We start from the raw sequence: 15,620 nt of genomic DNA on the forward strand, positions 1-15,620 counted from the left end.
ATAACGTTAAGAAATATACAGGGATAGGCTACTGTTTTATTTATGACAGGGATTGTCTCGTCCGTTCGCCAGAGCTGCGAGCTTGTCTCCCCCCATTTACCGTCAGATTTCATTGCTACAAGATATTTATTTCCACCTATTACTTTTTCGGTACAGCGTATTTGTAATTCTTTTTCCTTCTATCATACATACACACAAAGATAATTTTGAAAGAGAAGTACAAGCGTTTTGTCGAAAGACGTCATTATATCGTGCACAACACACAATGTTTACCTCTGCTCGGATTGGCTGGTTCTTAAAGTTAACGTAAAATTAACCGCAAGAGCTTGGAGTTTGCAATCCCTTAATTTTACGGACTCGCAGTTAAGTTTACGTCGGCGCATTGTGAATGGTTCCATTAGATAAGATGGCCGCTAACTTCTAAGTTAACGTTAATTTTAAGTTTACGTTACGTTACGTTTGCATTGTGAATGGGGCTTTACTCCTCTCTTTTCTATACTCTCCTTCACTGCATCCATCCACCTCCTACTGGGCTTTCCCTGTTGTCTTCTTCCTATTATTTTCTCTGTAAATCCTCACTTTGGAACTCTGTCTTCTTCAATTTTCATCATATGTCCATACCATTTCGGCTTACTGGTCTCTATCTTGTCTTGCAGTTTAGGGAATCTGATTCTCTCTCTGTTTTCTACATTTCTGATCTTATTCCTTAGTATCTTCCCAATTATTCCTCTAAGGAATTTCATCTCGGCTGCTTGGATTCTGCTTTCATCATGTTTTGTTGTTGTCCATGTGCCCAGTCTCTTAGAAAATGATCTGCACTATAGGTTTCAGATCTAAGAGAGCTATTTCAGATGTGAGAAGAGGTCGTGGTATGTGGTTAAATAGGTACATACAGCTCACCTCCATTGGTGGTGTGCCTAAATGTAATGTGAAAATGGGAACTAATATTTACAGGACATAACTGAATTATTACATCAAAGCATCTAAGTGTACTTATTTATTCATCTGTCATGTCGACTTGTGTATCCAGCCGTTATCTGTATTATCGGTCATTGTTGGAACTGTTTCCTAACTGTGGAAGTTACCAGACCAATTTAATTCAAGTTATCTATCCATTATTGTCAGGCATTTGACTGAATTCTGTAGTGCGCCGAATTATCATTTGTAACTTCTGCGCATTTTCGCGGTGCACGCATTGAATTATGGGACTGCCTCTCGGGTAGCTCGGTGTGAGCTCAGTAATCGGCTGTAGTCAGCTTGCCGTTACTCTCCAAGATGGCTGTGTTGTATGGAGTTCCCAAGCAGACGGCTTGGCGAAAAAGGAAAGCTATTATAATGGAGCTTGACTCCATCGGTTAAGGAGTAATGTGAGGGCTAGGCCCTATTATCCCTTCAAAGTTATCCAGTGTGCTCCAACCCTTTTTTGTTCTTAATGTAACATGTAATCTTGGTGCAGTGAGTTATCCGTTATCGGAATTTAAAGTTTCAAGTGTCTTGTAAGTTTGGATATCTTTACTCCAAGTAAGTACTGAAAATTATAATTTATTGAAGGGATCCCAGTCGTTCAGGCACCTATGTGAGTAATTTCATCTTGGACATGAGCAACATTATAAACGACTATTTTGGTATTGGTTAACCTTGTAAGCAAAATCTGATATATATTTGAAGTGAATGCATTTGAAAAAGAAAATTTAATGTAATGTAGGGAGCTCGAGGATCGCTAGTTATGCATCTATGAGGTGATATTTTGTGTAAGTGATTTTATCTTACGTTTTTGTCGGGGTGCATTTTTGCCAACTGTGTTTCTTGATATTCATTATGATGGCGATTATTATTATTATTATTATTATTATTATTACTTTTATTTTTTTTGGTAATTCATTTCGGTGCGTGTTTTCTCCCTTAGTGTTGTCCTGTTTGGTTGATATTGCTGTCTAATTTTGTCCTATTGCCTTCGTGGCTGTTATCTGTACGTAATGATTATCGCATTGTTACGGGCCTCCATTAATGACACCTCATATTCGCATTGTAGCGCATTCCACGGCCCCCTCTGTTCTAAAGTATGTAAATCGCTGGTGATTTAATTAAGTAAGGCTAATGTAAACTGGCACTATCACCTCTTGGATAAATGATAATTATTATTATTATTATTTTAATAACTTAAAATCTTAAAATTGAAATTTGCTGGTCGAAATTAAGTTTAATTATGGGACTTTTCTTTCGTTGTCTTATTATCTTTTCTCCCATTGTTTGGGTTCCTTGCTTTTGTCTTTATTACGTCATGTCACCCCTTCTTATCTTATCTGATGATACGTTAATATTTTGGGTGGCTTTGATGATTATTAGGGGATCTTGGCTTCGCGTCGGTAACGGGTAGCTTCTGTTTGGTTTTCGGTGTCCTTTATTATTTTTATGAGTGCACCGTTAATTGTAAATTTCCTTTAATATACTTCATTTTGTTCGGATTGCTGTGCACTAGTATTTTATTGTGTTTTCATCTAGCTCGTTTTTTTGTGTAATGTTTATTCGCGGTTGGAGCCACTAAATTTTCTTCTTTTTCGTGTGTCCTTATGTGCGTCTTGTAACTTAGAATTTTGTAGTGTAGCAAATTTCAGTTTTAAAGTGTTTTTATATCGCGGGCCCGCATATCGGTTGCAACCAATCTTTAAATAATATTATTTTCTGTATGTAAGGTAATGAGTTATTAATGAATTTTCAAACCTTAATTTCGGCGGAAGCCTATGTTTATGTGAGCTTCATTTTTCCTTAATTTCTACCTTATTTTAAAATACTGTTTTCCTCGTCTAGCTTTGTTCTTATTTTATACCATTTTCAAATTACATTTGCTTAGTAAATTTTCTTCATTTCAAATTTATCTGGTGTGTCATTTAGTAGCTAGCAGTATTTACCTGGCAACCTGTCAAAGTTATGTAAGATCCTGGCTTTTTTAATTTTCGCTTTGCCTTCCACGCTTCATATTTTATGCTACTGCCTTTCGGTAAGTATTGTGCTTGTTTTCTTCTTGATGTTTGTGCTTTTCTTTTGAATGTTTGGTTTACTAATTGGTAATGTTGCACTAAAGACTCTTTGCTTTCTAAAAAATTTGAAATGATGAAGCAACTTTCAAGTTATGTGGTCATGTCCGTAGATAAAACGTTATTTACTGCCATATAAGCCTACAGATAATAAAAGATAGCTGTATTCAGTATTGAATCAACAAAGAAGACTTATAATTCAAAGGAAGATTTTAGTACAATTGCTTACAAAACACTTAATAATATCATAAAATATCCGTTCACCATTAGGTGGGAAGTTGCTTTTGGTGTTACATTTCACTTGTCTTTCCATCTTGTCATAATTGAAAAGCTTAAAGGTCCATTCCCTTAATGCAAATTAATGATATACGTGGATATTGCAACCTTGCTTGACTTGATTACACAAATAAGAAAATAATAACAATAAAGAATGAAATTTTAACCACAGTAAAAGAAAAACTTAAGGTTCAATAAAAGCATCGCAGCATGAAATGTAAACTACCTGGTTAGGAAACATGACAACTACAGAATGGATGTGGAAAGTGACATGGAACCCTAAGGGGTAATGGAACATAGCCTTTTGGGAAGAAAGAAAATGGAGAGGATAACTGCCCTTGAATACACACACTTATTTGAAACAAATCAAAACCTCAAAATAGAAAGATCTTTACAAAGGGAAATTAAAGTTGTTAAGCATGCCTGCAGACATGCGCATTTCATTAAAAGAAATTTAATCATTGAATTTCAATTCAAAGAAAAACTATCCAACAATACATGATGACTAAATCTACACAAATGTAGAAATAAAACCAAACACACAGGTACAGACAACTTGCATCACTATCTAAATCACTTCAGGTAATGTGCATAGATTTTCCGTATTTATGCAAGGAGAGACAGAAATACGGGGAGGCAAACCCAAGGGAAAATTACATAATAAGTTACAAAGTTAAGAAAAAGGGTTTTTCATCCGAAACGAAAGGTATAAGATCTTAGCTGAAAAGCTAAGTCATTTCGACAAATTTAGCGATGAACGTGAAACTGAAGGATAAACTCCTGCATAAGAAAAAGAAATTATCACATTTACATGTTAAAAACTGAAATAAACATAGAAACAGTGGTTACCCTGAGACCGGGTTTCCCACAAGGGGAACAAAGGAGGAGCATGTCCACTCGCTAAGATCGTCATATGATCAAAGACCCAGATCCTGCCTCGCTACCATAGAAGGAGCGGGGTAAGATGAAGAAACAGGAAATGGTGCATCCACCAAAGAGAACCAATCAGAATACAGATTTCACCTTCGACTTTCACATTCACCAATTATATTAACTCTTATTTTCTCCGATTAAAAGTCTCTTTTTTTTTTGCTGACACAGTGACAATAAATGTTCGAGAAAAGTCTTCATTTATGCAACAGGAAACATGCTTCCAGAACTGTGTGTGTAGGTACACACAGTTTCACAAATTTTGACAATAAAAAACAAAACCAAAAATATTAAAATTCACAGGTAAATGATAATTTTGATACAACCCATAAATAAGAGTTTCTAAAACAGATTTTAAAGTGATCTGGATAGATCCAGGTTTACGAGATCAAAATTCTTCCAAGTCCAAAGGTCCAAACAGAACAAAAACTTATACAACAACAACAAAAATTTAATACAATAAAATAAGAAATTTCAATCCATTCCCACTACTGTCTTTATACTGTCACAGATATTGCTGCGATAACCTGCATTTTGTTCAAAATGTTCTAGTCAATAAGGAACTAATGAGACCTAGACGACCCATAAACATTCTAGGACAGGTACCGATACATCAAAATTTGCTGGATTTAAATTAGGTAACCATAATATCAGTTAGATGGAAATAGCCAAAGCTGGTAAAATGCAATTGCTGTAGAACCTCGATGCATCATTCCCAGAACAGTTTTATTCCCCGTGTCAGGCTCCATGGCTAAATGGTTAGCGTGCTGGCCTTTGGTCACAGGGGTCCCGGGTTCGATTCCCGGCAGGGTTGGGAATTTTAACCTTAATTGGTTAATTTCACTGGCACAGGGGCTGGGTGTATGTATCGTCTTCATCACCATTTCATCCTCATCATGACGCGCAGGTCACCTACGGGAGCCAAATTGAAAGACCTGCAACTAGCGAGCCGAACTTGTCCTCGGACACTCCCGGCACTAAAAGCCATACACCATTTCATTTTCATTCCCTGTATTCATCATTCAATCTATTCGGTCCCAAAAATGTTGCATATAAATCAATGTTAAATTTCCCTGCATCTATCGTTCCTCAAACTATCGTTGTATCACATCAATCCTTTAAAAAAATATTATTTGTCCTCAGCCACAATTTTCCTGCATTGATCGATTGTTTGTAAGAAAAATATATGCAACAGTTTTTTTCTTTTATATTTTTTAATATTTAAAGCGACAGCTCAATACTCTAGCATAGAATAGTGGCAACCTGTTGGGCAAGAATATACTATACGAGCGATTCCGAGTTGCTAGACTTGAGCAAGAATCTTGTAGGCTGGAGTACAGTGAACAGGTTATTCATGCGCAACCACACTACGAGCCTCCTGGCACCAATGCTTCTCCTCGACCCACTAACCGACCCCTAGAAGTATTCTTATTTACAGAATTAAAACAGAGGCACTGTAAAACTCAGATTTGCCACCATTTTCTGTATTGCTGTTGGCCGCCTAGGGCTGCCATCTTGTTGAAAATGAAAAAATTGTGCAGTTTAAAATCATCACGGCATGCACCGGTACTTTTTAATTAGTCACAGGCTGATTAATCATATCGTACCTTGCAGAGTGTGTGGCTGCTAGAGGCCTGTTGACCATTTTGTTGCGCCCTGCCCAATTTGTCTTGTTACAAGCCAGACCAACAGTCTTTTCACTAGCCTGGTCTTGTAACTAGTTCCTAAGTTACCGGACGAGTTGGCAGTGCGGTTAGGAGCGTGCAGCTGTGAGCTCGCATCCGGGAGATAGTGGGTTCGAACCCCACTGTCGGCAGCCCTGAAGATGGTTTTTCGTGGTTTCCCATTTTCACACCAGGCAAATGCTGGAGCTGTACCTATATTAAGGACATGGCCGCTTCCTTCCCATTCCTAGGCCTTTCCTGTCCAATCATCGCCATAAGACCTATCCGTGTCAGTGCGACGTAAAGCAAATAGCAAAGTTCCTAAGTTGGCAGCCTCGCATAGCCCGCTGTGACATCGCCCAAGACACATCGTGTTGAAGCTATAACCTCTGTGACATCTTTCAAGCTGTACCATGTTGGATCTCTAACCCATCCTTTGCGAAGGGTCTACGGAATCATTACCAAATTGCGGGTTATCACCTTAATATCTAAGTATATCATTAATTTGCGATAAGAGAACCGATCTTAAAGGTTTTGAATTATTATGGGATTTAAAGACAAGCGAAACAAAACGGTGTAAAAGCCACACTTTTTATTTCCATTGTGTATATCGTGGTTGCAGTAGTTTGATGCTGTTATGTATGGTATGAGCATGTCCGGTTCCATGGCTAAATGGTTAGCGTATGCTGGCCTTTGGTCCAAAGGGTCCCGATTGGGTCAGGGATTTTAACTTTCCTTGGTTGATTCTGACGGTTTGGGGGCTCTACGATTTTATTTTATTTTTCTTCTTCATTTTTTGTCTTCAGCATTAGCATGCATCATAGGTAGGTCACCTACCACACATAAACTCGAAAGACCTGCACCAGGCCTCTCCGGAGGTCACATGCCATTGTTGTTGTTGTTGTTGTTGTTGTTGTTATTATTTACATAAAGAAAAATGTCCAAATACAGTGCCAGTATTTTATTATTTTTGTTTTTCCTCTATTTTCTATGTTACCCACATTTATCAGTTTCCTGTATCCATCATCAAAATCCCCTCTCCCTTGAAAAAAAATGATGCATCGGTTTTACTGTACTTTTCAGCAGAATGACACAGAGAAAGTAAGACATAACTTCCACTTTAATAAAACACAAGTACGAATTTTATATGCCGGGCTGAGTGGCTCAGACGGTTGAGGCGCTGGCCTTCTGACCCCAACTTGGCAGGTTCGATCCTGGCTCAGTCTGGTGGTATTTGAAGGTGCTCAAATACGTCAGTCTCATGTCAGTAGATTTACTGGCACATAAAAGAACTCCTGCGAGACTCGATTCTGCCACCTCGGCAACTCCGAAAACCGTAAAAGTAGTTAGTTGGACGTAAAGCAAATAACATTAAAAGAATTGTACACAGGGTGTATCTAAAATATTTATAACGAATGTCAATGGGTATCCCTCAAGGACATAGAGATGGAATTTTCTTGTACCAATGCGGAGAGAGATCTTATTATTGAGAAAATGAGGTCACAGGTCATTAGATTCATTCTTTCAGAGCAGAGGTCAGCAAACCACCGTCTGCAGGGCGAAGCCTTTCCATGCGGCCAACGGGGCCTAACTGTTTTCATTATGATGTACTGAATAAAACTAGCTTGGTTTTTGTTGTGAACTTTATACTGTATAACGATTGTTCTACACTTCAGATGTCCTGCGACATTAGAGAATTATAGAACAGGTCTCAACCTCCACCATGATTCAACCTTGAGGAGTATTTCCCTCTCCATTAATGTATGCCAGAAACAGAAGTTTCTAATGAATATTGCAAGAGAGGCATATGTTTTAACTTTGAGAAGGATTTAAAAAATGGGACTGTTGTAATTTGAAGAAATTGCATCTTTCGATTTTAGATTTTAATTTGGACTATGAACTTACTTTAAGATTCAAATTGAATGTACGTGATACATACTGTCTATACAGTGTTTTTAATGTGTTAGACCTTGTTTCAAATGTTTATTGTGCTTGTGCACACATCTAGACAAAGTCTTATATATGGCTATTTTAATTTAGACTATTTGTAACAGCTGAAGATGGCTCTTTGGAGCCAAAACATGTACCAAAATTTTTATAAATATAATTGATAACTAAGAGTGATTGTAAGGCTGTATTGATTTGGTGGCTCTCCTCAACTGTTACAATTTTAAGTTTCGGAGTCAATACGGAACAAGGATGAAGTTTTTAACTTGTACAGCACCTACAAATGCATAAAAATGCTTTTCCACATGAAAAGGATTAAGTCTGCGATGCAATCGAGACTTATAGATGAACATTTACATAAACTCTTAAGAACGTGCACAACTAACACCAAAGCTGACATTACCGGGCGAGTTGGCCGTGCGCGTAGAGGCGCGCGGCTGTGAGCTTGCATCCGGGAGAAAGTAGGTTCGAATCCCACTATCGGCAGCCCTGAAAATGGTTTTCCATGGTTTCCCATTTTCACACCAGGCAAATGCTGGGGCTGTACCTTAATTAAGGCCACGGCCGCTTCCTTCCAACTCCTAAGCCTTTCCTATCCCATCGTCGCCATAAGACCTATCTGTGTCGGTGCGACGTAAAGCCCCTAGCAAAAAAAAAGCTGACATTGTTAAGCTGGTATCCAAGATGCCAGATCAAGCATCACACTGACTGCCCTTTCCACACTGAACTGTTCTTCCCCCTCCTCTTTTTTTTTTAAACTGTAAATGTAATTATTTGCTTACCAACAGTAGCCATAAAAGACAATGTGTATACGTGCGTTGTGTTCATTTTTCCTTAAATATAATAATATATAAGTGTAAATGCAAATGATCTCTTTTGCTTACCTATAAACATCTATGTACAGTATATGGTTTTTGTATTTATTTTCTTCTTAAGTAAAATTGTACTGTAAAAACTTAACATGTTCTTCTCTTAATTATTATACCTGGATATCTGAAGCATTTTCTAACAGTGTGCTTAATGACATAAAATTATTAAATTGTAATTCAAATTTTATTAAACAACCTTAAATATTACATTGGAGATCTGCACGGCCCGCGAGGTATTGAAGGTTTGACTATGTGGCCCACGAGTGTGGAAAGGTTGCCTACTCCTGTTTTAGAGTATGCTTCAAAATTGCAGAGATGTGGTCTGTGAATTAATATGAACACAACGTAATGTATTACACGTGTACAGTAAAGACCATTTTGTGATAGCACAATTTGTAACACTGTCAGGGGCTTGTAAATCATGAAAGTATTGAGATCATACAGTGGCAGCACATGATGTGACTGGTTCTCGGTATACCAACTGTCTGGGAGAAATTAATCAGAAGAAACAAACAGCTGTAAACAAACCAGGCTGCAGTAAGGGTTACATGTTGCTCCTTGCTTTGAAGGTATTCTGATGATGATAGACACAACAATGCCAAAATGAGCATCTATTTCATACATTTGTTTTATCTCAGTCAGTGTACTGCTGCCTATAGTTTCAGAACTTTTGTAAGACTTTTAAAACTACATGTTTCTTTGAAAAGAAGTACTGTACTTACCAGACAAGCTGCTTGCATAGTCTGTCTCCTATGCCTTCAAAGATGACCATTCTGATATTTGTTAAATGTATTTCAGATACACCCTATATACTGGATGAGGAAATAAGTTCATTTTGCATGGTGATGAATATTCATACTTGCTTGTGATATCACAGTTATACACTGAATGAACAATTGACTATAGTATTATACCCTTGGTTGCGATGACCGTGCAGCTTCTCTGCCTCTGCTGTACAGCGGGTATGCGGATTCAACAGGCAAATATTTGTGCTTGAATTTATTATTTTGACCATTTTTATGGTCTTTTTTGGTCCATATTGACTTTCACCATTAATCTCATTACACTGAAAATCAGGAGTTTGATAGCAGTCCGCCTTATCACTACTATACTGTATAGTACAAGATTAATATTCATGGCTGTGCGGAATGAACTTATTTCCCTACCCAATAATTTAATTTTGTGAATAAAATCTAAGTAAAATGAAGTTGATGAAGATTTGATTACCTTTCAATAACCTTTGAAGAACGCAAGAATTTTGGCACAGTATTTTTGAGTGTCAGTTATAAAAGAAAATTTTAGAACACAAAAGAACAGTATAATACTTCATTCTATGCCACGACTCTCATCAGTGTCTGAAGTATGCTTAATGCTACAATGAGATATTGAAATTAAACATAACCAATACCTCTGCTGATGAGAAATAGGGTTTACAGTGAGGGTATGAGCTAGAAGAAATCTATTACTCTCAATGAACTGTCTCGGTCTCATCCTTGGTTTCGACAGTATGGAAGTGACTGAGGTATGTGCGATTCTAATAATACTGTTGCTAACACAGCCGGTCCTTGACACGAATGGTGCGAAAATGTCACTCATAGGGTTGGTCAGTGCGTGCATTTCAACAGGCTTGGCAGAAGGGTAGTAATAGCAACTTTTGGTTTGGTGAGGAAAGCAAAGGGAAACTACCTCACTTCTCATTTCCCTAGTATGCATCTTCAGAGATATATATGCCATTTATGACAGCTGATGGCAGAAATGTTGAGGATCCAACTAGCCTTCAGGCTGAGTACTCAACAATTATACATCATACATGACAGTTCATACCAAAACTTAAAAGCAACAATTTAAAGGCAAAAAATATGGCAGCTAAGTGAATATTATTTTTTGAACATTGGTCTTTTTTGAACAAGTTCTTACCATGAATTATGCTACAATGTCTTTAATGGTACGTACCTACATACTTCATTTTGCTGATTCCTGTACCATAGGGCATAACAGACCAGTGAGTTACATGGAAAGATGCATTCACCACAGATATCTCATTTTCCTTTGCTGTGTGCTATAAGAAAGGAAATATAAATGCACATATTAGAAACTGTTAAGCTTTCATATGTCAATAAAATTATTTATCATTAATACATTGTAAAATTTTATGTTATAACAACGTTATGGAGAATTTACCCTGAGAGGGCCAAATTTCAACACCCTACTGCCTGGGACAATTGTTATTTAGCTGTCCCCATTCCTTATGCAACTAACTGCAATGCAGAATACTCATAATCATGGTTTCAGGACGAAATAAAATGTCACTGTTATTAATTGGCAAAGAATTGTCTGTATTCTTCACTATATTTTGAAACAAAAATATTAACACTTAAGTTAGAAGCAATGGACTTGGAAGTACCAGGTTGCTGGGCTGAACTTCTTGACTCTGATTTCTTAAAAAATAGAATTTATTTGATTAATACATTTTTTGAACTGCCCTTTCTTTTGCTTAGCTCATTCTGCAACAGTTGCTGCAACTAAATCATTAAATCACAGGCTAACTGGTAACTTTATGTTCAGTTAGCAAATACAATGGTAAGGCTGGAAATTGCATCTTTCAGCTATCTACACTAAACAGGATACTTGGAGCAATAAATTGTTGACGGTATCTGTTAGTCAAAGCATTCCGCCCAGCCACCTAACTCTCTTTTCTACACATTCACCGACAGAATATCAACAATCCACAGGACTGACATTAGTGACTGTTGACTGCATACATCAAATCAAGTGAAATGGCGTATGGCCTTTAGTGCCAGGAGTGTCCGAGGACAAGTTCGGCTCGCCAGATGCACGTCTTTTGATTTTACTCCCGTAGGCGACCTGCGCGTCGTGATGAGGATGAAATGATGATGAAGACGGCACATACACCCAGCCCCCGTGCCAGCGGAATTAACCAATTATGGTTAAAATTCCCGACCCTGACAGGAATTGAACCCGGGACCCCTGCAGCCAAAGGCCAGCACGCTAACCATTTAGCCATGGAGCTGGACATCAAATCAAGTGAAATGTTATAACAGTAAGAGTCAATATCTTATAACATACTAGCAAAAATAAAACATAGTTTAATAGCAATGTATAATTAACTAGATTCCATAATACACTAGTGGGGGAAAAAAAAAATCCAAACACCAAGAAGAGGTTGTGCTAGATTAACGAACGTTGGTAAGCATGTTACATCTGAAGGAAGACGTTGATTCAAATTCACAGCAAATCGCATTAGCGTTGCGCTAGTAGCGGCCCCATGATGTTGCACATCAAGTTTGCTTTAAATACGGGCTGTACTGTGCAAGAGCATTAGTTACCTGTGAGATTGGACGGAGTGACTGTGAGTGAGTCAAGAATGCCTTTACAACGACAAAGAGGCCAGTATCAACAGCTCACTGCGGTTGAACGAGACCGTATAAGAGGGAAGGTGGATTTTCCTTCCATGCTATTACAGAACGACTTGGCAAGAATGTCTCCACTGTGCATTCATGTTGGCAGCAGTGGTCACGGGAACTTAAGATCACAAGAAGATCAGGCTCCGCACATCCCCGTGGCACCACCGAGAGGAAGGACCGCCATATTCGGAGTACGGCTGTGGTGCAGCAGACTGCATCTGCAGCAGCAACACGTCTGCGATTCAGTGGTGTCAAGCGAGAGCTCATTGGAGGATGGAATGGAGGTCTGTTGTGTTTTCTGATGAAAGTCGGTTCAGTGATGGCTGTGTGTTGGTTAGAAGGAGGCCAGGTGAGCATCTGCATTCCACCTGTGTGCAGCATCGACACACTGGTTATCCCACGCACCCTGACTGCAGATGTGTACGTCCGTCTGATGATTTGACCTGTTGTGCTGCCATTCATGAACAGTATTCCCGGGGGTGTTTTCTAACAGGATAATACATGCCCCCATGCCGCTGTTGTAACCCAACGTGCTCTACAGTGTTGACATGTTGCCTTGGCCTGCTCGATCCCCCAATCTGTCCCCAATCGAGCACATACGGAACATCATTGGACGACAACTCCAGCGTCATCCACAACCGGCATTAACCGTCCCTGTATTGACCAACCAAGTGCAAAAGGCATAGGATTCCATCCCACAAGCTGACATCCGGCACTTGTACAACACAATGCATGCAGTCTATGAATTGATGAGCCAAACCGCACACTTACAGCTGGTCAAGTTTTCCTGCTTAAGAATTGCATTTGGTCGCAATATTTTTATACCGATTTCAGTGGCCGAAGTAACCTGTGCACAAGAGTAACTTTACCTTCTATATTAAACTTAAGTAACTGAAGTTATTGGCCACACTTTGTTTCTCTTTAAACCAGCTAATGGTGTGCTATGAATTTTCTTTCTTTGTTCACATGAAGAACACATGTGTGAAATATCATCCACTTCACCTAAATTCAGTTTCACTGTTATTTTCATGTCAGAATTTTTAGAAAACCTTGAAACGAGGGTGAAGTTACCCTAAATTGATGGTTCTTTCTATAATTTTATCAGTCAGATTTTCATAATGAAGTTCATATTTTAAACATGTGTCTCATAAGAGTTTGTTCATGATAGTAAATCATGGTAATGGCAATAATTGTCGTCAAATACTTCTACAGTATATTAAATTCAAGGAAATCATAAACGTGTTTGAAAACTCACCAGGTATCTCTCTGTTGCAACAGATACTAAGATTAAATCGTCACCAACTCGAACCTTTTCACCTTCAGACCTTTGTTTGGAAGCAGGGTGCACTGTCCACCAACAAGCTTCTCCTGTAATGTATAACAGAAATTTCAGTTGAATAATGTCAAAGGTCACAGTAAAGAATTTTTTGTTATGATACTATGAGCCCTTATTAAACAAATTTACCTCAAAAGTTGAAATCTACTGATCATGTTTTGTGTATGGCTGAAAATCATTGCCTGGCTAGGGAGTAGTACACCATGCTACAGTATACAGTAGACTGTACAGCTAGTGACTCAACGCCGAATCTTGGGTGGCAGTAAATAACTCGTTCCCTGAAAGGGGTGCCAATGGCTTTGAGCTCCTCTTAGGTGGGATAACGGCCCCTCTGTGGAGGAAATGCCATTGAAAACCATCACGCAGAATCTGTTCTCCAGTTTCAGGTTGGCCGTAAAAGGCATCTGTCTTCATGTTAGGGACGATCTAATTGAAACCTGGTAGTAGGTATAAAATACCAACCAACAGACCTATGGATCACAATGTTACGATGTATTTAAATGGAAAATGCTGGGGTATCCCCTAGAGGTGATGCAGGTTGGCCCCGCCTGACCAGTGTGATAAATAGTCAGTGACTACCGATTCAAGAACAGAACCAGCTAAAGAAGCTAGCTCAAACAAAATAAAAAATCTTACATATTGCCACACCGAATATTGGCACTCTTACCGAATGTAGTTGTGAACTTGTTGATGCTCCAACAGAGCAATGAGGATACTGAATGCATACAGGAGTAGAGGATAGGAAGAGAGTGGTGGAACAGGGTAATGAGAGTGAGAGAAGGGAAGAGGAAGTAGGTTCTGTAGCTGTTAGGGAAGTTAAGGGAAATCAGAAGAGAAGAGGTGGATGGAATAGAGACTCTGTCATGGGTGTGAAAGGAAGGAGGAGGGTAAAGAGAAGGTGGTAATTTTCCATGTTGGTACCAACAACATAGAGCAAGCAGGAATAGGTACTAACATAGTTGGAGATGTATGGGATCTGGTTATGACAGCCCAGGAGAAAATTAAAGGAGTGGATATTGTTATCAATGGGATAATGTGTAGATGGGATACTGACTGGAGGGTGATCGGGTATTTAAATGAGACTATGGAGCGGGTATATGGGGAATTGGGAGCAAAGATAGGAATAATAAATGTTATGACCCTGAAAGAAAAATCAGAGGAGTTGACTGATTTTATGGAGAAAGAGAATGTTGCAGTGATGGGCTGAGCAAGGTCAAGTGGAGGAGAAAGGGAGTAAAGAGGATGAGTAAAGGGTACACCCTGTACTGGAGTGAAGGAGTGAGGCAAAGAATGGAGTAGGAGTGATTGTTACAAAATCCTGGATGAAAATGTGGACAGGGTAGACTAGGTTAGTGTTAGAACAATCAGAGTACGACTGAGGACGGAAGAAGGAGTGAAAGATTTCATCCAAGTTTATACACCCCAAACTGGAAACTGAGGAAAATATAGACGAATTCTTGGGGACACTCGAGGAAGTAATCACTGATGTGGAAGTGACAGTCATGGGAGACCTCAATACGCAGGTTGGAAATGACAGAATTGGTAAAGAAGAAGTAATGCGCCTCAACCGTCTGAGCCACTCAGCCCGGCAATAGAAAGTGTAGAAGAAGAATGGATCAAATTTAAAAACACATTTGTAAGCTGTGCAGAGAAGATTTGTGGCAGAACATCGGCAAGAGTGAAGGAAAAGGATAGCTTAGGGGAACAAAAAGGTGAAGGATGTTATTAAACAAAAGAAGAAAGCATGGCAAGAATGGAATAGAGATAGGAAAGAAGGAAGTAAGATTAAATACCAGGAAATTAAAAGTAAATGTAAAAAAAAAAGTGGTAAATGAGGAAAAGAAAAAATGTTGAGAGAGATTCACACAAGAGTTGGAAAAGGATGTAAATTGTGGCAAAACGATGTTGTATGGATTGAAAAAAAATGAAAAATCTACACAAAACAAGTGAACGAAGAGAATGGAAATGTAATAACAAACCCAGAGGAGATAAAGAATAGGTGGAAAGACTATTTCGATAAACTCTTGAATATGAGAAATGATGCAGAAGAGAGTGTAGTGGTAAATGAGGATGATCCAGAAATGGAGTGTGATATTGCAATGGCAGAGGTGGAAATGGTTGTTAAACAAATGAAAACA

General features: G+C 38.6%; 1 protein-coding gene across 1 annotated transcript in view; it reads right to left on the reverse strand.

The window, feature by feature from the left end:
* RyR (Ryanodine receptor) overlaps nucleotides 1-15,620 on the reverse strand; it is a 623,761-nt gene that overhangs the window by 418,569 nt on the left and 189,572 nt on the right. Inside the window, exons 7-8 of the mRNA XM_067151578.2 lie at nucleotides 13,402-13,514; nucleotides 10,675-10,780 (exon numbers count right to left, since the gene is read on the reverse strand). Coding sequence (XP_067007679.2) covers nucleotides 10,675-10,780; nucleotides 13,402-13,514 — 219 coding nt within the window. The remainder of the gene's footprint in view (nucleotides 1-10,674; nucleotides 10,781-13,401; nucleotides 13,515-15,620) is intronic.

Source organism: Anabrus simplex, chromosome 7, assembly GCF_040414725.1.
Source record: "Anabrus simplex isolate iqAnaSimp1 chromosome 7, ASM4041472v1, whole genome shotgun sequence".
Classification (NCBI taxonomy): domain Eukaryota; kingdom Metazoa; phylum Arthropoda; class Insecta; order Orthoptera; family Tettigoniidae; genus Anabrus; species Anabrus simplex.